The 27577-nt window shown below is 45.6% G+C and overlaps 1 protein-coding gene across 5 annotated transcripts in view; it reads right to left on the reverse strand.

Annotated features, from left to right (window-relative positions):
• hsf2bp (heat shock transcription factor 2 binding protein) overlaps positions 1 to 27577 on the reverse strand; it is a 245369-nt gene that overhangs the window by 202364 nt on the left and 15428 nt on the right. For 4 of the 5 annotated variants that reach the window (XM_068040083.1, XM_068040086.1, XM_068040082.1 and 1 more), the window contains exon 2: positions 11101 to 11251. The exons of the other annotated variant lie outside the window; for it this stretch is intronic. In XM_068040083.1, the coding sequence (XP_067896184.1) occupies positions 11101 to 11182 (82 nt within the window). In that variant the 5' untranslated portion in view covers positions 11183 to 11251. The remainder of the gene's footprint in view (positions 1 to 11100; positions 11252 to 27577) is intronic. 5 annotated transcript variants of the gene reach the window in all.

The following is a 27577-nucleotide window of genomic DNA, read 5'->3' on the forward strand; positions in this document are numbered from 1 at the left end:
GGTCCCTTGGGGAAGAGCGACCGCAACATGATAGAATTCTTCATTAAGATGGAGAGTGAGAGAGTTGATTCTGAGACTAGGGTCCTGAAACTAAATAAAGCAAACTATGAAGGTATGAGGCGCGAGTTGGCTATGATAGATTGGGGAACGTTACTTAAAGGGTTGACAGTGGATAGGCAATGGCTAGCATTTAAAGAGCGCATGGATGAATTAGAACATAGAATATTTCAGCGCAGTACAGGCCCTTCGGCCCTCGATGTTGCGCCGACCTGTGAAACCATCTGACCTACACTATTCCATTTTCATCCATATGTCTATCCAATGACCACTTAAATGCCCTTAAAGTTGGCGAGTCTACTACTGTTGCAGGCAGGGCGTTCCACGCCCCTACTACTCTCTGAGTAAAGAAACTACCTCTAACATCTGTCCTATATCTATCACCCCTCAACTTAAAGCTATGTCCCCTCGTGTTTGCCATCACCATCCGAGGAAAAAGACTCTCACTATCCACCCTATCTAACCCTCTGATTATCTTATATGTCTCTATTAAGTCACCTCTCCTCCTCCTTCTCTCTAACGAAAACAACCTCAAGTCCCTCAGCCTTTCCTCGTAAGACCTTCCCTCCATACCAGGCAACATCCTAGTAAATCTCCTCTGCACCCTTTCCAAAGCTTCCACATCCTTCCTATAATGCGGTGACCAGAACTGCACGCATTACACCAGGTGCGGCCTCACCAGAGTTTTGTACAGCTGCAGCATGACCTCGTGGCTCCGAAACTCGATCCCCCTACTAATAAAAGCTAACACACCATATGCCTTCTTAACAGCCCTATTAACCTGGGTGGCAACTTTCAGGGATTTATGTACCTGGACACCAAGATCTCTCTGTTCATCTACACTACCAAGAATCTTCCCATTAGCCCAGTACTCTGCATTCCTGTTACTCCTTCCTAAGTGAATCACCTCACACTTTTCCGCATTAAACTCCATTTGCCATCTCTCAGCCCAGCTCTGCAGCCTATCTATGTCCCTCTGTAACCTACAACATCCTTCGGCACTATCCACAACTCCATCGACCTTCGTGTCATCCGCAAATTTACTAACCCACCCTTCTACACCCTCATCCAGGTCATTTATAAAAATGACAAACAGCAGTGGCCCCAAAACAGATCCTTGCGGTACACCACTAGTAACTAAACTCCAGGATGAACATTTGCCATCAACCACCACCCTCTGTCTTCTTTCAGCTAGCCAATTTCTGATCCAAAGTTCTAAATCAGCTTCAATCCCATACTTCCGTATTTTCTGCAATTGCCTACCGTGGGGAACCTTATCAAACGCCTTACTGAAATCCATATACACCACATCCACTGCTTTACCCTCATCCACCTGTTTGGTCACCTTCTCGAAAAACTCAATAAGGTTTGTGAGGCACGACCTACCCTTCACAAAACCGTGCTGACTATCGCTAATGAACTTATTCTTTTCAAGATGATTATAAATCCTATCTCTTATAACCTTTTCCAACATTTTACCCACAACCGAAGTAAGGCTCACAATTGCAACAATTGTTCACTCCTGTCTGGCGCAAAAATAAAACAGGAAGGGTGGCTCAACCGTGGCTTACAAAAGAAATTAGGGATAGTATTAGATCCAAGGTGGAGAAATATAAAATGGCAGAACAAACAGCAAACCTGAGGATTAGGAGCAGTTTAGAATTCAGCAAAGGAGGACAAAGGGATTGATTAAGAAGGGGAAAATAGAGTATGAGAGTAAGCTTGCAGAGAACATAAAAACTGACTGTAAAAGCTTCTATAGAGATGTGAAGAGAAAAAGATTAGTGAAGACTAATGTGGGTCCCTTACAATAAGAAACAAAGGGGCAACAAAGAAACGGCAGACCCATTAAATACATAATTTGGTTCTGTCTTCACGAAAGAGAACACAAATTACCTCCCAGAAATGTTGGGGAACATAGGGTCTAGTGAAAAGGAGGAACTGTATGAAATCAGTATTAGTGGGGAAATGGTGTTAGGGAAATTGATGGGATTGAAGGCTGATAAATCGCCAGGGCCTGATAATCTACATCCCAAAGTACTTGGGGAAGTGGCCCTAGAAATAGTAGATGCATTGCTGGTTATTTTTCAAAATTCTATAGACTCTGGAACAGTTCCAACGATTGGAGGGTAGCTAATGTAACCCTACTATTTAAAGAAGGAGGTAGAGAGAAAACAGGGAATTATAGACCGGTTAGCCTGACATCAGTAGTGGGGAAAATGCTAGATCCATTATAAAAGATGTAATGCAGAGCATTTGGAAAACAATAACAGGATCGGACAAAGTCAACATAGATTTACGAAAAGGAAATCATGCTTGACAAATCTACTGGAATTTTTTGAGGATGTAACTAGTAGAATAGATAAGGGAGAACCAGTGGATATGGTGTATTTGGACTTTCAGAAGGCTTTCGATAAAGTCCCACATAAGAGATTAGCGTGTAAAATTAAAGCACATGGGATTGGGGGTAAGGTACTGACATGGATAGAGAACTGGTTGGCAGACAGAAAACAGAGACAGGGCGGCACAGTGACGCAGTGGTTAGCACCGCAGCCTCACAGCTCCAGTGACCTGGGTTCAATTCTGGGTACTGCCTGTGTGGAGTTTGCAAGTTCTCCCTGTGACCGCGTGGGTTTTCGCCGGGTGCTCCGGTTTCCTCCCACAGCCAAAGACTTGCAGGTTGATAGGTAAATTGGCTATTATAAATTGCCCCTAGTATAGGTAGAAGGTGGGGATGTGGTAGGAGTATGGGATTAGTGTAGGATTAGTATAAATGGGTGGTTGATGGTCGGCACAGACTCGCTGGGCCGAAGGGCCTGTTTCAGTGCTGTATCTCTAAATAAAATAAAAGAGTAGGAATAAACGGGTCTTTTTCCGAGTGGCAGGCAGTGGCGAGTGGGGTACCATAGGCTTCAGTGCTAGGACCCCAGCTACTCACAATATATATTAATGATATAGATGAGGGAATTAAATGTAATATATCCAAGTTTGCAAACGACAGGAAGCTGGGTTGGAGTGTGAGCTGTAAGGAGAATGCAGAGAAACTCCAGTGTGATTTGGACAGATTGAGTGAGTGGGCAAATACATGGCAGATGCAGTATAATGTGGATACCTGGGAGGTTATCCACTTTGGTGGCAAAAACAGGAAGGCAGATTATTATCAGAACGGCGTCAGATTTGGAAAGGGGGATGTGCAGCGAGACCTGGGTGTCCTTGTGCACCAGTCGCTGAAAGTAAGCATGCAGGTGCAGCAGGCAATTAACAAGGCAAATGGTAAGTTGGCCTTCATAGCAAGAGGATTCGAGTACAGGAGCAAGGATGTCTTGCTGCTATTATACAGGGCCTTGGTGAGACCACATCTGGCGTATTGTGTGCAGTTTTGGTCTCCTTATCTGAGGGAGGATGTTCTTGCTATCGAGGGAATGCAGCGAAGGATTACCAGACTGATTCCTGGGATGGCAGGACTGATATATGAAGAGAGATTGGGTCGATTAGGCTTGTATTTGCTAGAGTTTAGAAGAATGAGAGGGGAACTCATAGAAACTTACAAAATTCTAACAGGACTGTACAGACTAGATGCAGGATGGATGTTCCCAATGGCGGGGGAGTCCAGGACCAGGGGTCACCATCTAAGAATAAGGGGTAAGCCATTTAGGACTGAGATGAGAAGAGATTTCTTCACCCAGAGAGAATGGTGAACCTGTGGAATTCTCTACCACGGAAAGCAGTTGAGGCCAAATCATTAAATATATTCAAGAAAGAGTTAGATATAGTTCTTAGGGCTAATGGGATCAAGGGATACGGGGAGAAAGCAGGAACAGGTTACTGAGTTTGGACGATCAGCCGTGATCATATTGAATGGCGGAACAGGCTCGAAAGGCCAAATGGCCTACTCCTGCTCTTATTTTTCTAAGTTTCCAAGTTTCTATGAAGCTGAAGGGGAATACGAAGAACAAGAAAGGGAATGCAAGAGACAAGAGGGTAGTAGGTCTGAGAGTAATGCTAGGATTCAGTCAGAAATGAAAAAACTGGAGCTTCAACAGGAAAAAGAAAAAGCAATAGCAATAAGAAAACTTGACCTTCAAAGAGAAAGTGAAAGAGAAGAGAGGACATTTAGGCTAAAAGAGATGGAACTAAAATAAAAGGGTCAGGAAGAATCTGAATTTCCATCAGGACCCAGCAAGAAGTTCTTTAAATTTATACAGGCTCTTCCTAAGATTGAGGAAAGTGACGTAGAGGTATTTTCACATCTTTTGAAAAAATAGCCAACAGATGAAATGGCCAAAAGAAAGCTGGACACTGCTTATTCAGGGCAGGCTGGTAGGCAGAGCTCATGAAACTTATGCCATGCTTCCTGAAGAGGCTTCTGCAGATTATGAGATGGAAAAAAAGGCTATTCTCACTGCGTATGAATTAGTCCCTGAAGCTTACCGTCGGAAGTTTAGGAATTTACGGAGATTGGCTGGGCAGACATAGTTAGAATTTGAGAGGGTGAAGCAAATGAATTTTGACCATTGGATATGGGTATTAAAGGTAGAAACCACATATGAGAACCTTCGAGAATTGATTATTTTAGAAGAGTTTAAAACTCCATTCCTTCAGTGATGAGAACTCATATAGATAACCTGAAAGTTTTGAAAGCTAGACAAGCAGTAGAGATTGCTGAAGATTTTGAGCTTGTGAATAAGCCAACCTATTTTTTCCGTCACCCCCATAAACCCAAGAAGGATAGAAAGTGGGAGAGTGAAAGGTAGGCAAGTAGCCAGGGACAAGAAGGAACAGCTGGGATGCCCCAGGATCACCTCCTCAGGTCAGAAAGAAAGGTGCTGAGGGTAGAAGTGAGGTTCGCAAGCCAAAGTTTAATCATTGCAACAAAACGGGTCATCTTCGTTCAGAGTGCTGGAAATTGCAAGGTAAACCCATAAGACTTGTTGGGGTACGCAAAGTTAGTGCCGAGGAAAAGACTCTGACTGAGAGTATAGCAGACCAGGCTATAGCATTAATGACAGCTGTGAGTGTGAAACCAGATACTAAAATTAAGAGGAGTGCAGAGGTTAAGAATAAAATACCTGAGATTTATAATGAATTTTTGTCAAAGGGGAGAGTAACTCCGTATCCTGTAAGTGAGGCAGGAAAACCTATCATTATACTCAGGGACACATGAGCAACCCAAACACTTGCTGGGGAAAGATATGAGGTTTCCACCAAAGAGCGCCTGGAACACTAAAGTTTAAGTTAATGGAATTGGCGAGAAGTATATACCTGTACCTTTGTATAATGTACACCTAGAGAGTGACTTCATATCTGGGATAGTAAATGTAGGTGTTGTCCACAGTTTACCAGTAAAGGGAATTGATCTACTCCTAGGAAATGATTTGGCTGGATCAAAAATATCAGTTTCTCCTATAGTTACAGAGGAACCAAGTGAAATTAAGGTAACAGAGCATTTACAGGTACCAGTTCTGGAATATATCCTGCGTGTGTAGTTACCCAAGCAATGGCTAAACAGGATCCATTGTCGGTGGTAAAAGGGGCATCACAATTAGTTAGCCAAGCATCTGAAACCTTTTTTGGGAATTTTGAAAATCCAAATAAGTTGTTTAACAGATCGTCTATCATTGCAGCACAGCAAACTGATCCAGAGATATACTGAATACCACAGATGACTCTGTCAGAAGCTGAGGCAAAAGGAGTTCCGGAAGGCTAATATATGGCAAACAGGGTTTTGAGGAGGAAATGGAGACCGCCTCATAGGCCTGCCGACGAAGACTGGACAGTTGTTGAACAGATAGTGGTACCACTTAAATATGAACAAAGATTATTAAGGTTAGCACATGACATTCCTTTTGCAGATTACAGGGGAATTCAGAAGACCAAATCACAAATAAGCAAATATTATTACTGGCCAGGTCTTACAAAGGATGTGAGACAATTTTGTAGGACATGCCATACCTGTCAAAAGGTGGGAAAACCACAACCTCCCATAAAACCAAGGGATGAAGTATTAATGTCACTACCATCACAGGGAGAACCATTAAAAGTGGTTCAGCGGCCCATATAGAGTGATCAAAAGAGTGGGCAGGGTAGATTTCTTGATTGACACTCCTGATCGCCGGAAGAAGAACCGGTTGTGTCACATTAATATGCTCAAACAATATTCGCGCAGGGAGGAGGATAAGCCAGTATAGGTATGTCAGGTAATTGGGACTGTTAAGAAGGAAAATGATAGTGAGGATGAGGCAGAAGCAGGCCAAGGAAATTTTCAACGGATGTTGAGGTTAGGGACAGATGTTTGATTACTCTAGGTCAAGTCGGCATAAGGAGGGAGGAAGTGTTGGGTATTCTAAAAGGCATTAAGATGGACAAGCCATGCGGACGGGAGTTGGCCACCGATGTAAAAGTCAGTGGCGGACTCGCTTCCGCCCAGCCCGAGGACCCGACCTGCATTTTACAGGTCCCCAGGCTTTAATTGTTCCAAGGAGGGACTTCCACCCACTTGAGAGAGGACATCCCACCTCACTGAACTGCTGGCCAAAGATCGGACCAGCAGCTCTTAGTCCCAGCAGTGCCACTGGGAGCGGTGGCCACTGCTGGGACTGCAGCCCAGCCGAGGACATGCAGCCAGGATCACAGGTAAGTTAGTGTTGCCCCGCTGGGGAAATTGGTCCCGCCCCGGCGAGGCAAGAGTGGTCGTTTGGGGGGAAGGGGGGGGGTGTCTCGGGTCCTGGTAGTTGTTGGGGAAGCGGGGGCGGCCCTCAATTGTCAGGGCCCTCTTATCCCGGTGCGCTGAGAGGCCACCAAGTATCACTGGGCGGCCTTTCATGTCACATGGATGCCCACTTACCATGGGTAAAATACCCGTGGGCGGGTAAGTGGCCACTTAAGGGCCTTACTTGGCTGGAGCGGGCGGCCCGTTTCTCGCCCCCTCCCCCGCACCCCCATCCCCCGGTAAAGTGGGCCGGAGGTGGGAGCGGACTGGGAAGGCCTCCCGCTCAATTTTACGCCACCCCCTTGCCACCATCCGGCTCGCTGGTGTGGTGTAAAATTCCGGTCATGATGTGGGTATGGGGGAACCATTCCTTTAAAACAACATCCTTGTAGCTTAGGTCCAGACAGACAGGCCCAAGTAGAAGCAGTGGTACAATGCATACGAAAGGGTAGCTTAGTTGAACCTAGTCAGGACAGCTGGAATTCGCAGATGATCTTGATGTCAAAACCTGGTAGGTCGGGTCAAACTTGCATAGACTCTAGAAAAGTCACTGTGGTAAAGAAGGCTGACTCCGACCCAAATTCTTATTTAAAGGACTGTATGGACAGAGTGGACAACATAATGACCAAAGTGGACTGGGAGCTGCTACTTGTAGGAAAGTCTACATCAGATCAGTGGGAGTCATTCAAAGAGGAAACAGTGAGAGTTCAGAGCCAACATGTACCCGTTAAGGTGAAGGGTAGAATCATCAAGTCCAGGGAATCCTGGATATCAAGGGATATAGAGGATTGGATCAGGAAAAAAAGGAGGCTGATGGCAGATTCGAAGCGCTGAAAACAGCAGAGGCACTGGAGGAGTATAGAAAGTATAGGGGGGTACTTAAAAAAGTAATTAGGAGAGTGAAGAGGGGACATGAAAAAACACTGACGAGCAAGATAAAGGGATCAAAGGATATGGGGCGAAAGCGGGAACAGGTTACTGAGTTGGATGATCAGCCATGATCATAATGAATGGCGGAGCAGGCTCCGAGTTGAACACGTGGCTGCAGGGATGGTGTAGGAGGGAGGGTTTTGGTTTCCTGGATAATTGGGGCTCTTTCTGGGGTAGGTGGGACCTCTACAAACAGGATGGTCTTCACCTGAACCAGAGGGGTACCAATATCCTGGGGGGGAGATTTGCTAGTGCTCTTCGGGGGGGTTTAAACTAATTCAGCAGGGGGATGGGAACCTAAATTGTAGTTCCAGTGTACAGGATGTTGAGAGTAGTGAGGTCAGGGATAAGGTTACAAGGACGCAAGAGGGCACTGGCAAGCAAGAACTTGGTTTAAAGTGTGTCTACTTCAACGCCAGGAGCATCCGGAATAAGGTGGGTGAGCTTGCAGCATGGGTTGGTACCTGGGATCTCGATGTTGTGGCCATTTCGGAGACATGGGTAGAGCAGGGACAGGAATGGATGTTGCAGGTTCCGGGATTTAGATGTTTCAGTGAGAACAGAGAAGATGGTAAAAGAGGGGGGGGTGTGGCATTGTTAATCAAGGAGAGTATTACGGCGGCAGAAAGGACGTTTGAGGACTCATCTACTGAGGTAGTATGGGCCGAGGTTAGAAACAGGAGAGGAGAGGTCACCCTGTTGGGAGTTTTCTATAGACCTCCGAATAGTTCCAGAGATGTAGAGGAAAGGATAGCGAAGATGATTCTCGACAGGAGCGAGAGTAACAGGGTAGTTGTTATGGGGGACTTTAACTTTCCAAATATTGACTGGAAATACTATAGTTCGAGTACTTTAGATGGGTCAGTTTTTGTCCCGTGTGTGCAGGAGGGTTTTCTGACACAGTATGTAGACAGGCCAACCAGGGGCGATGCCACATTGGATTTGGTACTGGGTAATGAACCCGGCCAGGTGTTAGATTTAGATGTAGGTGAGCACTTTGGTGATAGTGATCACAATTCGGTTAGATATACCTTAGCGATGGGCAGGGACAGGTATATACCGCAGGGCAAGAATTATCGCTGGGGGAAAGGAAATTATGATGCAATTAGGCAAGATTTAGGATGCGTAGGATGGAGAAGGAAACTGCAGGGGATGGGCACAATCGAAATGTGGAGCTTATTCAAGGAGCAGCTACTGTGTGTCCTTGATATGTATGTACCTGTCAGGCAGGGAGGAAGTTGTCGTGCGAGGGAGCCGTGGTTTACTAAAGAAGTTGAAGCGCTTGTCAAGAGGAAGAAGAAGGCTTATATTAGGATGAGACGTGAAGGCTCAGTTAGGGCGCTTGAGAGTTACAAGCTAGCCAGGAAGGATCTAAAGGGAGAGCTTAGGAGGGCGAGGAGAGGACACGAGAAGTAATTGGCGGATAGGATCAAGTAAAACCCGAATGCTTTCTATAGGTATATCAGGAATAAAAGAATGACTAGGGTTAGATTAGGGCCAATCAAGGATAGTAGTGGGAAGTTGTGTGTGGAATCAGAGGAGATAGGGGAAGCGTTAAATGAATATTTTTCGTCAGTATTTACAGAAGAGAAAGAAAATGTTGTCGAGGAGAATACTGAGATACAGACTACTAGGCTAGATGGGATTGAGGTTCACAAGGAGGAGGTGTTAGCAATTTTGGAAAATGTGAAAATAGATAAGTCCCCTGGGCCAGATGGGATTTATCCTAGGATTCTCTGGGAAGGTAGGGAGGAGATTGCAGAGCCTTTGTCCTTGATCTTTATGTCGTCATCGTCGACAGGAATAGTGCCGGAAGACTGGAGGATAGCAAATGTTGTCCCCTTGTTCAAGAAGGGGAGTAGAGACAGCCCTGGTAATTATAGACCTGTGAGCCTTACTTCGGTTGTGGGTAAAATGTTGGAAAAGGTTATAAGAGTTAGGATTTATAATCATCTTGAAAAGAATAAGTTCATAAGCGATAGTCAGCATGGTTTTGTGAAGGGTAGGTCGTGCCTCACAAACCTTATTGAGTTTTTTGAGAAGGTGACCAAACAGGTGGATGAGGGTAAAGCAGTGGATGTGGTGTATATGGATTTCAGTAAGGCGTTTGATAAGGTTCCCCACGGTAGGCTATTGCAGAAAATACGGAAGTATGGGACTGAAGGTGATTTAGTGCTTTGGATCAGAAATTGGCTAGCTGAAAGAAGACAGAGGGTGGTGGTTGATGGCAAATGTTCATCCTGGAGTTTAGTTACCAGTGGTGTACCGCAAGGATCTGTTTTGGGGCCACTGCTGGTTGTCATTTTTATAAATGACCTGGATGAGGGTGTCGAAGGGTGGGTTAGTAAATTTGCAGATGACACGAAGGTCGGTGGAGTTGTGGATAGTGCCGAAGGATGTTGTAGGTTACAGAGGGACATAGATAGGCTGCAGAGCTGGGCTGAGAGATGGCAAATGGAGTTTAATGCGGAAAAGTGTGAGGTGATTCACTTTGGAAGGAGTAACAGGAATGCAGAGTACTGGGCTAATGGGAAGATTCTTGGTAGTGTAGATGAGCAGAGAGATCTTGGTGTCCAGGTACATAAATCCCTGAAAGTTGCCACCCAGGTTAATAGGGCTGTTAAGAAGGCATATGGTGTGTTAGCTTTTATTAGTAGGGGGATCGAGTTTCGGAGCCACGAGGTCATGCTGCAGCTGTACAAAACTCTGGTGAGGCCGCACCTGGAGTATTGCGTGCAGTTCTGGTCACCGCATTATAGGAAGGATGTGGAAGCTTTGGAAAGGGTGCAGAGGAGATTTACTAGGATGTTGCCTGGTATGGAGGGAAGGTCTTACGAGGAAAGGCTGAGGGACTTGAGGTTGTTTTCGTTGGAGAGAAGGAGGAGGAGAGGTGACTTAATAGAGACATATAAGATAATCAGAGGGTTAGATAGGGTGGATAGTGAGAGTCTTTTTCCTCGGATGGTGATGGCAAACACGAGGGGACATAGCTTTACGTTGAGGGGTGATAGAATTAGGACAGATGTCAAGAGGTAGTTTCTTTACTCAGAGAGTAGTAGGGGCGTGGAACGCCCTGCCTGCAACAGTAGTAGACTCGCCATCTTTAAGGGCATTTAAGTGGTCATTGGATAGACATATGGATGAAAATGGAATAGTTTAGGTCAGATGGTTTCACAGGTCGGCGCAACATCGAGGGCCGAAGGGCCTGTACTGCGCTGTAATGTTCTATGTTCTAAAGGGCCGAATGGCCTACTCCTGCTCCTATTTTCTATGTTGCTAATTCTTTCCCAGATGCTGATAGGCCTGTTGAGTGCTTCCAGCCTTTTCTCTTTTAAAACCAAATCTCCAAGTCTGCTTATTCATAAACTGAAGTACAATCTTCCAACAAAAGCAAAAAAACTCACTTGCTTCAGCTACTTCCAGTTGGTGAAAGCTCTCCAGGAATTCTCCATTAAGAATCTTTGGCAGAAAGTCCTTGATTTGCATAGTCTCAGTTGTTAGTCTCTCTAAGTCTCTCTTCCGAATTTTAACAAACTCATCTTTGCCCACAGGCTTCTGAAACACGATTAACAGTAGATAGTCAAACCATGCCTGCAGCATTTAATTATAAACTGTCGAAGGTAAAAGCCTTCCTCATTTTTAATAATGTTAAATGTCTACTCTGATAAGTTGTCATTGAAAAAGACAAAGATATTGGAATGTTGTTTCTTTTAGAAGTTGGCAACATACAGAAGCAACACTGGTCACTTCTATCTACTCCTTAACACTTAATACACAAAGGAGACCAAAGCTAACAGACTTAATTGATATAAAAACAAGAAACGCTGGAAATCCTCAGCAGGTCTGGCAGCATCTGTGGAGAGAGAAGCAGAGTTAATGTTTCAGGTCAGTGAGTTCTGAAGAAAGGTCACTGACCTGAAACATTGACTCTGCTTCTCTCTCCACAGATGCTGCCAGACCAGCTGAGTATTTCCAGCATTTCTTGTTTTTATTTCAGATTTCCAGCATCCGCAGTATTTTACTTTTATTACAGACTTAATTGATGGTAGTTGAGCAGGTCAGAGACTGAGAATTCTGCAGCGAGTAACTCACCCCCTGACTTCCCAAAGCCTGTCCATCATCTACAAGGCACAAGTGTGTGATGAAATACTCACCACTTGCCTGGATGATTGCAGCTCCAACAACACCCAAGAAGCTCAACATCATCCAGGACAAAGCGTCCCATCACCTTAAACATTCACTCCCTCCACCACCAGTGCGCAGTGGCAGCAGTGTGCACCATATACAAGATGCACTGCAGCAACTCGCCAAGCCTCCTTCAACCGCACCTTCCAAACTCACAACTTCTATCACCGAGAAGGACAAGGGCAGCAGACAATGGGAACACCACCATCTGCAGGTTCCCCTCCAAGTACACACCGTTGTGACTTGGAGCTGTATCGCTTCACTGTCGCTGGGTCAAAATCCTGGAACTCCCTCCAGAGCAGAACTGTGTATGAACCTACACCACAAGGACTGCTGCAGTTCAAGGTGGTGCCAGGCAGTGAAGGGACGCAGTGATAGGAGACATCTGTCTGAGTGAGGCATTGCCAGAGTGAAGTTGTAAATTTGGTGCATGTGGGAATTTGGTGCAGGGGGGAAAGAGGGGCTCCTTTTCCTATTTTCTTTAGCCTCCAGCAGCTGGTGAGTCTTCCTTTGACTCCAAGGTAGGTGAGTACAACTTTCCATTACTTCAGCTGTGTGAATTATTAACTAATTGACTAATTAAAAAATAAGGTTGTACAGTGATGGCAGGGCTGGTGATGTGCTGCAACTGCAGCATGCTGGAATCTGTGGAATGCAATGCAATTCCGGACAACCATGTCTGCAGTAAGTGTCTGCAGCTTGCACAACTTCAGCTTAGAATTGCTGATCTGGAGATTGAGTTGCAGACATTGTGGAGCATTAGCAAGGGAGTTACCTGAACACTTTGTTCCAGGAGGCAGTCACATCCCTTAGAGTAGGGAGAACATCAGAGATGGCCAATGGTCAGGGACAGGAGGGTGTGACTGTGAGTGAGGCAGATAGGGGGAATCAGCATGTAGTGATGGAGGAGCCTCAGCCCGTGATCTTGTCCAACAGGTACGAGACTACCTGCATGAAGAGAAGGACTGCAAGGTTGATTAGCGGACTGACCATGGCACCATGGTGAAAGATGCCATTCCAGTGAGGGGAGTGAAGAGGAATGTGGTAGTGATAGGAGACGGTATAGTCGGGAGGTTAGATACTGTTCTCTGCAGCTGCGATTGGGAGCTGCGACGGCTATGTTGCCTGCCCGGTGTCAGGTTAAGGACATCGCCTCACGACTGGAAAGGAACCTGGAGTGGGAGGGGGAGGATCCAGTTGTCCTGGTCCACGTGGAAAGCAATGACATAGCTAGAACCAGAAATGATGTTCTGCTTTGAGAATTTAAGGAGTTAGGGGACAAACTAAAATGCAGAATATCAAAGGTAATCATCTCTGGATTTTTACCTGAGCCACGCGCAAATTGGCACAGGGTCAAGCAGATTAGAGAACTAACGCATGGCTCAAAGAGTGGCATTGGAAGAAGGGGTTTCAATTCTTGGGGCACTGGCATCAGTACTCAGGGAAGAGGGAGCTATTCCGTTGGTATGGGCTTCACTTGAAACGGGCTGGGAACAGTGTCTTGGCCAATCACATAACTAGGGCTGTGGATAGGGCTTTAAGAGTGGTGGGGAGGGGGGAGGGAAGGGTTTGGATAAAGGGAAATTTAGAAATCCAAAGAGAGAGAAGTCAGGGCATCAGAGCAGGATAGTGATGTGGGTAAATGCCAACAGAATGGGACAGGAAGAAACAGAGAGTTTAACAAAAATTATACATCAGCAAATAAGGTCATTGCAGGGAATAGAGGTAAAAAAATGAAATTAAAGCTCCTTTATCTGAATGCACGAAGCATCTGTAATAAGATAGATGAACTAGTGGCACAAATAGAGGTAAATGATCCAGATCTAATTGCCATTACCGAGACATGGTTATAAGGAAATCAAGGTTAGGAACTGAATATTCCAGGATACACAATATTTCAGAGACAGACAGAATTGCAAATGAGGAGAAGTAGCCCTGATAGTAAAGGATGACATAAGGACATTAGTAAGAAGGGACCTGGCCTCAGAAGATTATGAAGTAAAATCTGTTTGGGTGGAAATTCGGAATAACAAGAGTCATAAAACACTGCAGGGAGTAGTTACAGGCCCCCCAACTGTAGCTATATTATTGGACAGAACATTAAACGGGAAATTATTAGACCATGTAAAAAAAGTATTGTATTAATCGTGGGGGACTTTAATCTGCATATAGACTGGGGAAATCAAATTGGCAACAGTGGTTTCTTAGAGCAATACGTTGTAGAACCGACTAGGGATAAAGCTATCTTAGAATCATAGAAAGTTTAAGGCACAAAAAAAAGCCACTTGGTCCATCATGTCTGTGCCATCCGAAAAATGATCCACCTATTCTAATCCAACTATTTTTTTAATTCATTCATGGGATGCGGGCGTCACTGGCTAGGCCAACATTTATTGCCCATCCCTAATTGCTCTTGAGAAGGTGGTGGTGAGCTGCCTTCTTGAACCGCTGCAGTCCATGTGGGGTAGGTACACCCACAGTGCTGTTAGGAAGGGAGTTCCAGGGTTTTGACCCAGAGACAGTGAAGGAAATGCGATATAGTTCCAAGTCAGGATGGTGTGTGACTTGGAGGGGAACTTGCAGATGGTGGTGTTCCCATGCATTTGCTGCTCTTGTCCTTCCAGTTGGTAGAGGTCATGGGTTTGGAAGGTGCTGTCTAAGGAGCCTTGGTGCGTTGCTGCAGTGCATCTTGTAGATGGTACACACTGCTGCCACTGTGCGTCGGTGGTGCAGGGAGTGAATCTTTTTAGAGAATGGGGTGCCAGTCAAGAAGGCTGCTTTGTGCTGGATGGTGTCGAGCGGAGCTGCACCCATCCAGGCAAGTGGAGAGTATTCCATCACACTCCTGACTTGTGCCTTGTAGATGGTGGACAGGCTTTGGGGAGTCAGGAGATGAGCTACTTGCTGCAGGATTCCTAGCCTCTGACCTGCTCTTGTAGCCATGGTATTTATATTTATACTCCAGTTCAGTTTCTGGTCAATGGTAGCCCCTAGGATGTTGATAGTGGGGGATTCAGCGATGGTAATGCCGTTGAATGTCAAAGGGAGATGGTTAGATTCTCTCTTCTTAGAGATGGTCATTACATCGCACTTGTGTGACGCGAATGTTACCTGCCACTTTTCAGCCCAAGCCTGGATATTGTCCAGGTCTTGCTGTATTTTGACACGGAATGCTTCAGTATCTGAAGGGTTGCAATTGGTGCTGAATATTGTGCAATCATCAGCGAACATCACCACTTCTGACCTTATGATTGAAGGAAGGTCATTGATACATTAGCGTGTAAAATTAAAGCGCATGGGATTGGGGTTAGTGTATTGTGATGGATAGAAAATTGGTTGGCAGACAGGAAACAAAGATGGGCGGCACAGTGGCGCAGTGGTTAGCACCACAGCCTCACAGCTCCAGGGACCCAGGTTCGATTCTGGGTACTGCCTGTGTGGAGTTTGCAAGTTCTCCCTGTGTCTGCGTGGGTTTTCACCGGGTGCTCCGGTTTCCTCCCACATCCAAAGACTTGCAGGTGATAGGTAAATTGGCCGTTGTAAATTGCCCCTAGTATAGGGAATATGGGATTACTGTGGGGTTAGTATAAATGGGTGGTTGTTAGTCGGCACAGACTCGGTGGGCCGAAGGGCCTGTTTCAGTGCTGTCTCTCTAAATAAAAAAAATAAATAAAATAGGGATAAATGGGTCTTTTTCCGAATGGCAGGCAGTGACTCGTGGGGTACCGCAGGGATCGATGCTAAGACCCCAGCTACTCACAATATATATTAATGATATTGATGAGGGAATTAAATATAAATTTGCAGATGACACAAAACTGGGTGGGAGGGCGAGTTGTGATGGGAGGATGCAGAGAGTCTTCAGGGTGATTCAGGCAAGTTGAGTGAGTGGGCAAATGCATGGCAGATGCAGTATAATGTGGATAAATGTGAGGTTATCCACTTTGGGAGCAAAAACAGGAAGGCAGATCATTAACTGAACGGCTATAAACTGAGAAAGGGGAATATGCAACGAGACCTGGGTGTTCTTATACACCAGTCGCTGAAGGTCCAACAGGCAGCAAAAAAGGCAAATGGTGTGTTGGCCTTCATAGCGAGAGGAATCGAGAACAGGATCAGGGATGTCTTGCTGCAATTGTACAGGGCCTTGGTGAGGCCACACCTGGAATATTGTGTGCAGCTTTCGTCTCCTTATCTGAGGAGGGATGTTCTTGCTATTGAGGGAGTGCAGCGAAGGTTTACCAGACTGATTCCTGGGATGGCTGGACTGACATATGAGGAGAGATTGAGTCTGTTAGAATTATATTCGCTGCAGTTCAGAAGAGTGAGATGGAATCTCATAGAAACCTATAAAATTCTAACAGGACTTGACAGGGTTGATGCAGGAAGGATGTTCCCAATGGTGGGGGAGCCCAGAACCTGGGGTCATAGTCTAAGGATACAGGGTAAACCATTCAGGACTGAGATGAGGAGAAATTTCTTCACCCCGAGTGGTGAACCTGTGGAATTTGCTGCAACAGAAAGCAGTTGAGGCCAAAACATTGTATGTTTTTAAGAAGGAGTTAGATATAGCTCTTCAGTTTAAAGGGATCAAAGGATATGGGGTGAAGGCAGGAACAGGTTACTGAGTTGGATGATCAGTCATGATCATAATGAATGGCGGAGCAGGCTCAAAGGGCCGAATAGCCTACTCCTGCTCCTATTTTCAATGTTTTCATTGCAGCAGCTTTTTCGGGAGCAGAGTGTGAGCGAGTGAGCAGCTGGGAAGGTCAGTTTGAAAGTAAACTTAATTTCCTTTTGTTTTCGGCGGAGGCCAGGGGGCTGCTGGGTAAGTAAAACACTATATATTTGGGCGGTTTAAAATAACTTTCCTTTCATTGCAGCAGCTTTTTCGGGAGCAGAGTGTGAGCGAGTGAGCAGCTGGGAAGGTCAGTTTGAAAGTAAACTTAATTTCCTTTTGTTTTCGGCGGAGGCCAGGGGGCTGCTGGGTAAGTAAAACACTATATATTTGGGCAGTTTCTAAACCCGAGACACCACACTTGTAGTGTCTCCCAACCGCCCTCCTCCTATAACCAAAAAAAAAGGACTCGGTGGGGTGTTTATAAGGTAAGGCTTTTTCGATTTCTCTGGTTTTATCGTGATTGGTAAAAACTTTTCGTTCCTTTTTCATTTAACTAAGTTAAGCTTAAGATTAAAAATGGAAGGAGATCTCAGACCCGTGTCATGCTCCTCTTGCTCAATGTGGGAGCTCAGGGACATGGCTGATGTCCCTGACTCCTTCACGTGCAGGAAGTGTGTCCAGCTGCAGCTCTTGTTAGACCGCATGACGGCTCTCGAGCTGCGGATGGACTCACTTTGGAGCATGCGCGATGCTGAGGAGGTCGTGGATAGCACGTTTAGTGAATTGGTCACACCGCAGATTAGGATTGCTGAGGGAGAAAGGGAATGGGTGACCAAAAGGCAGAGAAAGAGCAGGAAGGCAGCGCAGGAGTCCCCTGCGGTCATCTCCCTCCAAAACAAGTATACCGTTTTGGATACTGTTGAGGGAGATGGCTCACCAGGGGAAGGCAGCAGTAGCCAGGTCCATGGCACCGTGGCTGGCTCTGCTGTTCAGAAGGCCGGGAAAAAGTGTGGAAGGGCTATAGTCGTAGGGGATTCGATTGTAAGGGGAGTAGATAGGCGGTTCTGTGGTCGAAAACGAGGCACCCGAATGGTATGTTGCCTCCCAGGTGCACGGGTCAGGGATGTCTCAGATCGGCTGCAGAACATTCTAAAGGGGGAGGGTGAACAGCCAGTTGTCATTGTGCACATAGGCACCAATGATATAGGTAAAAAACGGGATGAGGTCCTACAAGCAGAGTTTAGGGAGTTAGGAGCCAAGTTAAAAAGTAGGACCTCAGAGGTAGTAATCTCAGGATTGCTACCAGTGCCACGTGATAGTCAGAGTAAAAATGAAAGAATAGTCAGGCTGAATGCGTGGCTTGAGAGATGGTGCAGGAAGGAGGGGTTCAGATTTTTGGGACATTGGGACCGGTTCTGGGGGAGGTGGGACTATTACAAATTGGATGGTCTACACCTGGGCCGGACTGGAACCAATGTCCTTGGGGGTGCTTTTGCTAACGCTGTTGGGGAGGGTTTAAACTAATGTGGCAGGGGGATGGGAACCAATTGAGGTCAGTTGACAGTAAGGAGGTAGTAACGAAAGCCTGTAAGGAACTAGATAATGAAGTCAGTGTGACTAAGGGGAAGAGCAGGCAGGGAGCAGATGATGAATATAAAGGGACTGGTGGTCTGAGGTGCATTTGTTTTAATGCAAGAAGTGTAGTAGGTATGGCAGATGAACTTAGGGCTTGGATTAGTACCTGGGAGTATGATGTTATTGCTATTACTGAGACTTGGTTGAGGGAAGGGCATGATTGGCAACTAAATATCCCAGGATATCGATGCTTCAGGCGGGATAGAGAGGGAGGTAAAAGGGGTGGAGGAGTTGCATTACTGGTCAAAGAGGATATCACAGCTGTGCTGAAGGAGGGCACTATGGAGGACTCGAGCAGTGAGGCAATATGGACAGAACTCAGAAATAGGAAGGGTGCGGTAACAATGTTGGGGCTGTACTACAGGCCTCCCAACAGCGAGCGTGAGATAGAGGTACAAATATGTGAACAGATTATGGAAAGATGTAGGAGCAACAGGGTGGTGGTGATAGGAGATTTTAATTTTCCCAACATTGACTGGGATTCACTTAGTGTTAGAGGTCTAGATGGAGCAGAATTTGTAAGGAGCATCCAGGAGGGTTTTCTAGAGCAGTATGTAAATAGTCCAACTCGGGAAGGGGCCATACTGGACCTGGTGTTGGGGAATGAGCCCGGCCAGGTGGTTGAAGTTTCAGTAGGGGACTACTTTGGGAATAGTGATCACAATTCCGTAAGCTTTAAAATACTCATGGACAAAGACGAGAGTGGTCCTAAAGGAAGAGTGCTAAATTGGGGGAAGGCCAACTATACCAAAATTCGGCAGGAGCTGGGGAATGTAGATTGGGAGCAGCTGTTTGAAGGGAAATCCACATGTGATATGTGGGAGGCTTTTAAAGAGAGGTTGATTAGCGTGCAGGAGAGACATGTTCCTGTGAAAATGAGGGATAGAAATGGCAAGATTAGGGAACCATGGATGACAGGTGAAATTGTGAGACGAGCTAAGAGGAAAAAGGAAGCATACATAAGGTCTAGGCGGCTGATGAAAGACGAAGCTTTGAAAGAATATCGGGAACGTAGGACCAATCTGAAACGAGGAATTAAGAGGGCTAAAAGGGGTCATGAAATATCTTTAGCAAACAGGGTTAAAGAAAATCCCAAAGCCTTTTATTCATATATAAGGAGAAAGAGGGTAACTAGAGAAAGGATTGGCCCACTAAAGGACAAAGGAGGAATGTTATGCGTGGAGTCAGAGAAAATGGGTGAGATTCTAAACGAGTACTTTGCATCGGTATTCACCGAGGAGAGGGACATGACGGATGTTGAGGTTAGGGACAGATGTTTGATTACTCTAGGTCAAGTCGGCATAAGGAGGGAGGAAGTGTCGGGTATTCTAAAGGACATTAAGGTGGACAAGTCCCCAGGTCCAGATGGGATCTATCCCAGGTTACTGAGGGAAGCGAGAGAGGAAATAGCTGGGGCCTTAACAGATATCTTTGCAGCATCCTTAAACACGGGTGAGGTCCCGGAGGACTGGAGAATTGCTAATGTTGTCCCCTTGTTTAAGAAGGGTAGCAGGGATAATCCAGGTAATTATAGACCGGTGAGCCTGACGTCAGTGGTAGGGAAGCTGCTGGAGAAGATACTGAGGGATAGGATCTATTCCCATTTGGAAGAAAATGGGCTTATCAGTGATAGGCAACATGGTTTTGTGCAGGGAAGGTCATGTCTTACCAACTTAATAGAATTCTTAGAGGAAGTGACAAAGTTGATTGATGAGGGAAGGGCTGTCGATGTCATATACATGGACTTCAGTAAGGCGTTTGATAAGGTTCCCCATGGCAGGCTGATGGAGAAAGTGAAGGCGCATGGGGTCCAAGGTGTACTAGCTAGATGGATAAAGCACTGGCTGGGCAACAGGAGACAGAGAGTAGCAGTAGAAGGGAGTTTCTCAAAATGGAGACGTGTGACCAGTGGTGTTCCACAGGGATCCGTGCTGGGACCACTGTTATTTGTGATATACATTAATGATTTGGAGGAAAGTATCGGTGGACTGATTAGCAAGTTTGCAGACGACACTAAGATTGGTGGAGTAGCAGATAGTGAAGAGGACTGTCAGAGAATACAGCAGAATATAGATAGATTGGAGAGTTGGGCAGAGAAATGGCAGATGGAGTTCAATCAGGGCAAATGCGAGGTGATGCATTTTGGAAGATCCAATTCAAGAGTGAACTATACAGTAAATGGAAAAGTCCTGGGGAAAATTGATGTACAGAGAGATTTGGGTGTGCAGGTCCACTGTTCCCTGAAGGTGGCAACGCAGGTGAATAGAGTGGTCAAGAAGGCATACGGCATGCTTTCCTTCATCGGACGGGGTATTGAGTACAAGAGTTGGCAGGTCATGTTACAGTTGTATAGGACTTTGGTTCGGCCACATTTGGAATACTGCGTACAGTTCTGGTCGCCACATTACCAAAAGGATGTGGATGCTTTGGAGAGGGTGCAGAGGAGGTTCACCAGGATGTTGCCTGGTATGGAGGGCGCTAGCTATGAAGAGAGGTTGAGTAGATTAGGATTATTTTCATTAGGAAGACGGAGGTTGAGGGGGGACCTGATTGAGGTGTACAAAATCATGAGAGGTATAGACAGGGTGGATAGCAAGAGGCTTTTTCCCAGAGTGGGGGATTCAATTACTAGAGGACACGAGTTCAAAGTGAAAGGAGAAAAGTTTAGGGGGGATATGCGTGGAAAGTTCTTTACGCAGAGGGTGGTGGGTGCCTGGAACGCGTTGCCAGCGGAGGTGGTAGATGCGGGCACGATGGCGTCTTTTAAGATGTATCTAGACAGATACATGAATGGGCAGGAAGAAAAGAGATACAGAACCTTAGAAAATAGGCGACATGTTTAGAGAGAGGATCTGGATCGGCGCAGGCTTGGAGGGCCGAAGGGCCTGTTCCTGTGCTGTAATTATCTTTGTTCTTTGTAGGACACTACCCTGAGGAACTCCTGCAGTGATGTCCTGGAGCTCAGATGCTTGACCACCAACGACCACAACCATCTTCCTTTGCGTTAGGTAGGACTCCAACAGCGGAGAGTTTTCCCCCGATTCCCATTGACTCCAGTTTTACTCGGGCTCCTTGATGCCATACTCGGTCAAATGCTGCTTTGATGTCAATGGCAGTCACTCTCACCTCACCTCTTGAGTTCAGCTCTTTTGTCCATGTTTGAACCAAGGCTGTAATGAGGTCAGGAACTGAGTGGCCCTGGCAGAAACCAAACTGAGTGTCACTAATCAAGTTATTGCTAAACAAGTGCCGCTTGATGGTACTGTTGATGACACCTTCCATCACTTTACTGATGATTGAGAGTAGACTGATGGGGCAGTAATTGGCCGGGTTGGACTTGTCCTGCTTTTTGTGTACAGGACATGCCTGGTAGATGCCAGTGCTGTAGCTGTACTGGAACAGCTTGGCTAGCGGCGCAGCAAGTTCTGGAGCACATGTCTTCAATACTATTGCCGGAATATTGTCAGGGGCCCATAGCCTTTGCAGTATCCAGTGCCTTCAGTCGCTTCTTGATATTATGCGGGGTGAATCAAATTGGCTGAAGTCTGGCATCTGTGATGCTGGAGACATCAGGAGGAGGCCGAGATGGATCATCAACTCGGCACTTCTGGCTGAAGATTGTTGCAAATGCTTCTGCCTTATCTTTTGCACTAAAATGCTGGGCTCCCCTATCATTGAGAATGGGGATATTTGTGGAGTCACCTCCTCCAGTTAGTTGTTTCATTTTCCACCACCATTTACAGCTGGATGTGGCAGGACTGCAGAGCTTAGATCTGATCCGTAGGTTATGGGATCGCTTAGCTCTGTCTATTGCATGCTGCTTATGCAATTTGGCACGCAAGTAGTCCTCTGTTGTAGCATCACCAGGTTGACACCTCATTTTTAGGTACGCCTGGTGCTGCTCCTGGCATGCCCTCCTGCACTCTTCATTGAACCAAGGTTGGTCTCCTGACTTGAGGGTAATGGTAGAGTGGGGGATATGCCAGGCCATGAGGTATGTTGAGTACAATTCTGCTGCTGCTGATGGCCCACAGCGCTTCATGGATGCCCAGGTTTGCATTGCTAGATCTGTTCAAAATCTATCCCATTTAGCATGGTGGTAGTGCCAGACAACACGATGGACGGTATCCTCAATGTGAAGGCGGGACTTCGTCACCACAAGGACTGTGCGGTGGTCACTCCTACCAATATTGTCATGGACAAATGCATCTGCAGCAGGCAGATTGGTGAGGGCGAGGTCAAGTATGTTTTTCTCTCTTGTTGGTTCCTTCACCACCTGCCGCAGACCCAGTCTAGCAGCTATGTCCTTTAGGACTCGGCCAGCAGTGGTGCTACCGAGCAACTCTTGGTGATGGACATTTAAGTCCCCCACCTACAGTACATTCTGTGCCCTTGCTACCTTCAGTGCTTCTTCCAAGTGGTGTTCAACATGGAGGAGTACTGACTCATCAACTGATCGAGGGTGGTAGGTGGTAATCAGCAGGAGGTTTCCTTGCCCATGTTTGACCTGATGCCATGAGATTTCATGGGGTCCGGAGTCGATGTTGAGGACTCCCAGGGCAACTCCCTCCCTACTGTAGGCCACAAAGAAGTTGATAAAAAGGGAAAAAATAGAATGAGAGTAAACTAGCCAGCAATATAAAAACAGATTGTAAGAACTTTTATAAGCGCATAAAAAGGAAGAGAGTAGCTAAAGTAGACGTTGGTCCCTTCGAGACAGGAGAAATCATCATGGGGAATGAGGAAACTGCAGAGGCATGGAACACATATATTGTGTCTGTCTTCACAGTAGAAAACACAGGTTCCAAACCAGGAATAGGCAGTAACCTCGGGGCTAAAAAGTGAGGAAATTAAGGAAATTGACATCAGCTGAGAAAAAGTATTGGAGAAACTTGAGGGACTAAAATCTGACATGTCCCTGGGACCAGATGGCCTACACCCTAGGGTTCTAAAAGAGGTAGCTGCAGAGGTAGTGGATGCGCTGGCTACGATTTTCCAGAATTCCTTAGAATCAGGAATGTTCCTGTCAGATTAGAAGTTGGCAAATGTTGCACCGCTTTTCAAGAAAGGAGGTAGAGAGAAAATGGGGACCCATCGGCCAGTTAGCCTAACATCAGTCGTTGAGAAGATGCTGGAAACTATTATTAAAGAAATCTTAACAATGCAATTGGAAAAGCATGGTATGATTAGAACAGGTCAGCATGGTTTTACTAAAGGGAAATCCTGTTTGACAAATTTATTAGAGTTTTTTGAGGATGTAACTAGTAGGGTAGATAAAGGAGAATCAGTAGATGTAGTATACCTGGATTTCCAAAAGGCATTCAATAAGGTGCCACATAAAAGATTGATTGGCAAATTCTCCCCATTTTACTTTTATTTTTAGTTATTTTTTCTTTTTTGTGTTTATTTTATTTTAGTTTGTTCAGTTTGTTTCTATTGTCCCTACCCACTGTGTTTTTTCATGTTTGTGCTTGTGGCTGTTCAGTTTTCAGTCCATTAACACCCTATCTGTACTAATGCTTTGCCTTTCAGCACACCATTAACATATTGTTTGCCTTTGCTCCATCACCTTCTAGTCAGCTATTCTGTGACCTTGTCCTATCAACACCTTCTCTTTTGTTATCTCTTGCCCCACCCCCCGCTTTATTTGCTTAAAATCTTTTACATTTCTTATATCTTCCAGTTCTGAAGAAGGGTCACTGAGCTGAAACATTAACTCTGCTTCTCTCTCCACAGATGCTGCCAGACCTGCTGAGTATTTCCAGCGTTTCTTGTTTTTATTTCAGATTTCCAGCATCTGCGGTATTTTGCTTTTATTATCTAAGAGCTCATAGTGCTGGGGGTAATATATTAGCATGGATAGAGGATTGGTTAACAGACAGGAAGCAGAGAGTGGGCATGAATGGGACATTTTCAAGTTGGCAAACAGTGAATAGTGGGGTGCCGCAAGGATCAGTGCTGGCGGCTCAGCTATTTACACTCTATATTAATGACTTAGATGAAGAGTCAGAGAGTAAGGTATCTAAGTTTGCTGATGATACAAAGCTCTGTGAAAAGGTAAACTGCGAACAGGACACAGAGAGGCTGCAAAGAGATATAGACAAGTTAAGTGAGTGGGCAACAAGATGGCAAATGGAGTATAATGTAGGGAAGTATGAAGTTATTTACTTTGGTCGTAAAATTAGAAAAGCAGAATATTTGTTAAAAGGTGTGAAACTGGTAAGTGTTGATGTTCAGAGAGACTTGAGGGTACTCGTACAAGGAACGCACAAAGTTAACATGCCATGTTGACCTTTATTGCAAGGGGATTGGAGTACAGGAATAAAGAAATCTTAATAAAATTGTACAGGGCTTTGGTGAGACCGCACCTGGAATACTGTGTGCAGTTTTGGTCTTCACATTTAAGAAAGGATATACTTGCACTGGAGGCTGTGCAGCAAAGATTTACTAAATTGGTCCCTGTGATGAAGGGGCTGTCCTATGATGAGAGGCTGAGTAAATTGTGTCTATATTCTCTGGAGTTTAGAAGAATGAGGTGATCTCATTGAGACATCTGAAAGGGCTTGATAGGGTAGAAGCTGAGAGATTGTTTCCGCTGGTTGGGGAATCTAGAATGCGGGGGCACAGTCTCAGGATAACAGGCCGATCATTCAGGACTGAGATGAGGAGAAATTACTTCACTCAAAGAGTGTTGAATCTTTGGAATTCTCTACCCCAGAGGGTTGTGGATGCTCCGTCATTGAATACATTTAAGGCTGGGATAGATAAGATTTTTGGTCTTGCAGGGAATCAAGGGATGTGGGGAGTGGGCAGGAAAGTGGAATTGAAGCCCAAGTTCAGCCATAATCATACTGAATGGCGGAGCAGGTTCAATGGTCTACTTCTGCTCCTATTTCTTGTGTTCTTATGTTCACCACCACCTTCTCAAGGGCAATTAGGGATGGGCAATAAATGCTGGCCTTGCCAGCAACGCTGACATCCTATGAACGAATAAAAAAATACACTTTCATTATCTGAAGTGAGATTATTTACTAGTTATCAGGACAGATAGGGCAATGCGGAAAGAGTGGAGCAGTGGGATTTGTTTGGGATTAATACAGGGCGATGGGGAGAGCAGGGAATATAATTAATTTGGGATTTATACAGGGCTACAGGCAGAGCACGGGGAAGTAGGATTAGGTTTGGATTGCTAAAGGCCTACTAAGAGAGAGAGCAGGGAATAGAACTATTTTGGGATAGATACAAGCTTACAGAATCATAAAATCAGAGAATGGTTACAGCACAGAAGGAAGTCATTCAGCCCATCGTGTCCGTGCCGGCTCTCTGCAAAAGCAACTCAGCTTGCCCCGCTCCCACAGATTTAAAATGATTGGTAAATGAACCAGAGGCAACATGAGGAAATTTTTTTTTACACAAGTGATTAGGATTTGGAATGCACTGCCTGATCGGGTGGTGGAGATTTAATAGGTGCTTTCAAAAGGTAACTGGATAAATACTCCAAGGGGAAAAAAAGTGCAGATATGGGAAAATAGCAGGATGTGGGACTAACTGGATTGCTCTTCAAAAGAGCTGGCACAGACCCAATGAGCCGAATGGCCTCCTTTTGTGTTGTACTACTCTGATTCCCCTGCCTTTTCCCCATAGCGCTGCAAATTATTTTCTCTTTAGATAATTACCCAATACAATACCCTTTTGAAAGGCACAATTGAATCTGCCTCCACCACACTGTCAAGCAGTGCATTCCAGATCCTAACAATTAGTTGCATAAATTAATTTTTCCTGTCACCTTTAGCTCCATTCACCTTAAATCAGTGTCCTCTGGTTCTCGACTCCTCCGCCAATGGGAACAATTTTTCCCTATTTACTCTGTCCAGACCCCTCATGATTTTGAACACCTCTATCAGATCTCCTCTCAACCTCCTTTTTCCAACAAGAACAGCCCAATTTCTCCAATCTATCTTTACAACTGAAGTTCCTCATCCCTGGAACCATTCTCATAAATCTTTTCTGCACTCTCTCTAATGCCTTCACATCATTTCTACGTACGAACATACGAATTAGGAGCTGGAGTAGGCCACAAAGCCCCTCGAGCCTGCTCCGCCATTCAATAAGTTCATGGCTGAACTGATTACTCCACATTTCCACCTACCCCTGATAACCTTCCACCCCCTTGCTTATCAAGAATCTATCCACCTCTGCCTTAAAAATATTCAAAGACTCTGCTTCCACCGCCTTTTAAGGAAGAGAATTCCAAAGACTCACGACTCTCTGAGAGAAAAAATTCCTCCTCATCTCCATCTTAAATGGGCAACCCCCTATTTTTAAACTGTGACCCTGGAACGCACTGCTTGAAGTGGTGATAGAGGCAGGAACCCTCACAACATTTAAGAAGTATTTAGATGAGCACTTGAAATACCATAGCATACAAGGCTACAGGCCAAGTGCTGGAAAATGGGACTACAATAGTTAGGTGCTTGATGGCCGGCACAGACACAATGGGCCAAAGGGCCTGTTTCTGTGCTGTATAACTCTGTGACCCCTAGTTCTAGATTCTCCCACTAGGGGAAACATCCTTTCTACATCCAGCCTATCAAGACCCCTCAGGATCTTATATGTTTCAATCAAGTCACATCTTACTCTTCTAAATTCCAGCGGATACAAGCTCACCTCCTGCTCCTCACCTTAAACTTGTGTCCCTCGTAACTGACCCTTCAACTAAGGGGAACAGCTGCTCCCTATCCACCCTGTCTTTGCCCCTTATAATCTTGTACACCCCTCAGTCTTCTCTGCTCCAGCGAAAACAACCCAAGCCTATCCAACTTCTCTTCATAGCTTAAATGTTCTATCCCAGGCACCATACTGGTGAATCGCCTCTGCACCCCCTCCAGTGCAATCACATCCTTCCTATAATGTGGCGACCAGAACTGCACACAATACTCCAGCTGTGGCCTTACCAAAGTTCTGTACAACTCCAACATGACCTCCCTGCATTTGTAATCTATGCCTCGATTGATAAAGGCACGTTTCCCATACGCCTTTTTCACCACCCTATTAACCTGCCCTTCTGCCTTCAGAGATCTATGGACAAACACACCAAGGTCCCTTTGTTCCTCAGAACTTCCCAGTGTCAGGCCATTCATTGAATACTTCTGTGTCACATTACTCCTTCCAAGGTGTATCACCTCACACTTTTCAGGGTTAAATTCCATCTGCCACTTTTCTGCACATTTGACCATCCCCTATATCTTCCTGTAACCCAAGACACTCCACCTCACTGTTAACCACTCGGCCAATCTTTGTGTCATCCGCGAACCTACTGATCTTACCCCCCACATAGTCATCTATGTCGTTTATATAAATGACAAATAATAGGGGACCCAGCACAGATCCCTGTGGTACGCCACTGGACACTGGCTTCCAGTCACTAAAACAGCCGTCTG

This window comes from Heterodontus francisci, chromosome 10, assembly GCF_036365525.1.
Source record: "Heterodontus francisci isolate sHetFra1 chromosome 10, sHetFra1.hap1, whole genome shotgun sequence".
NCBI lineage: Eukaryota > Metazoa > Chordata > Chondrichthyes > Heterodontiformes > Heterodontidae > Heterodontus > Heterodontus francisci.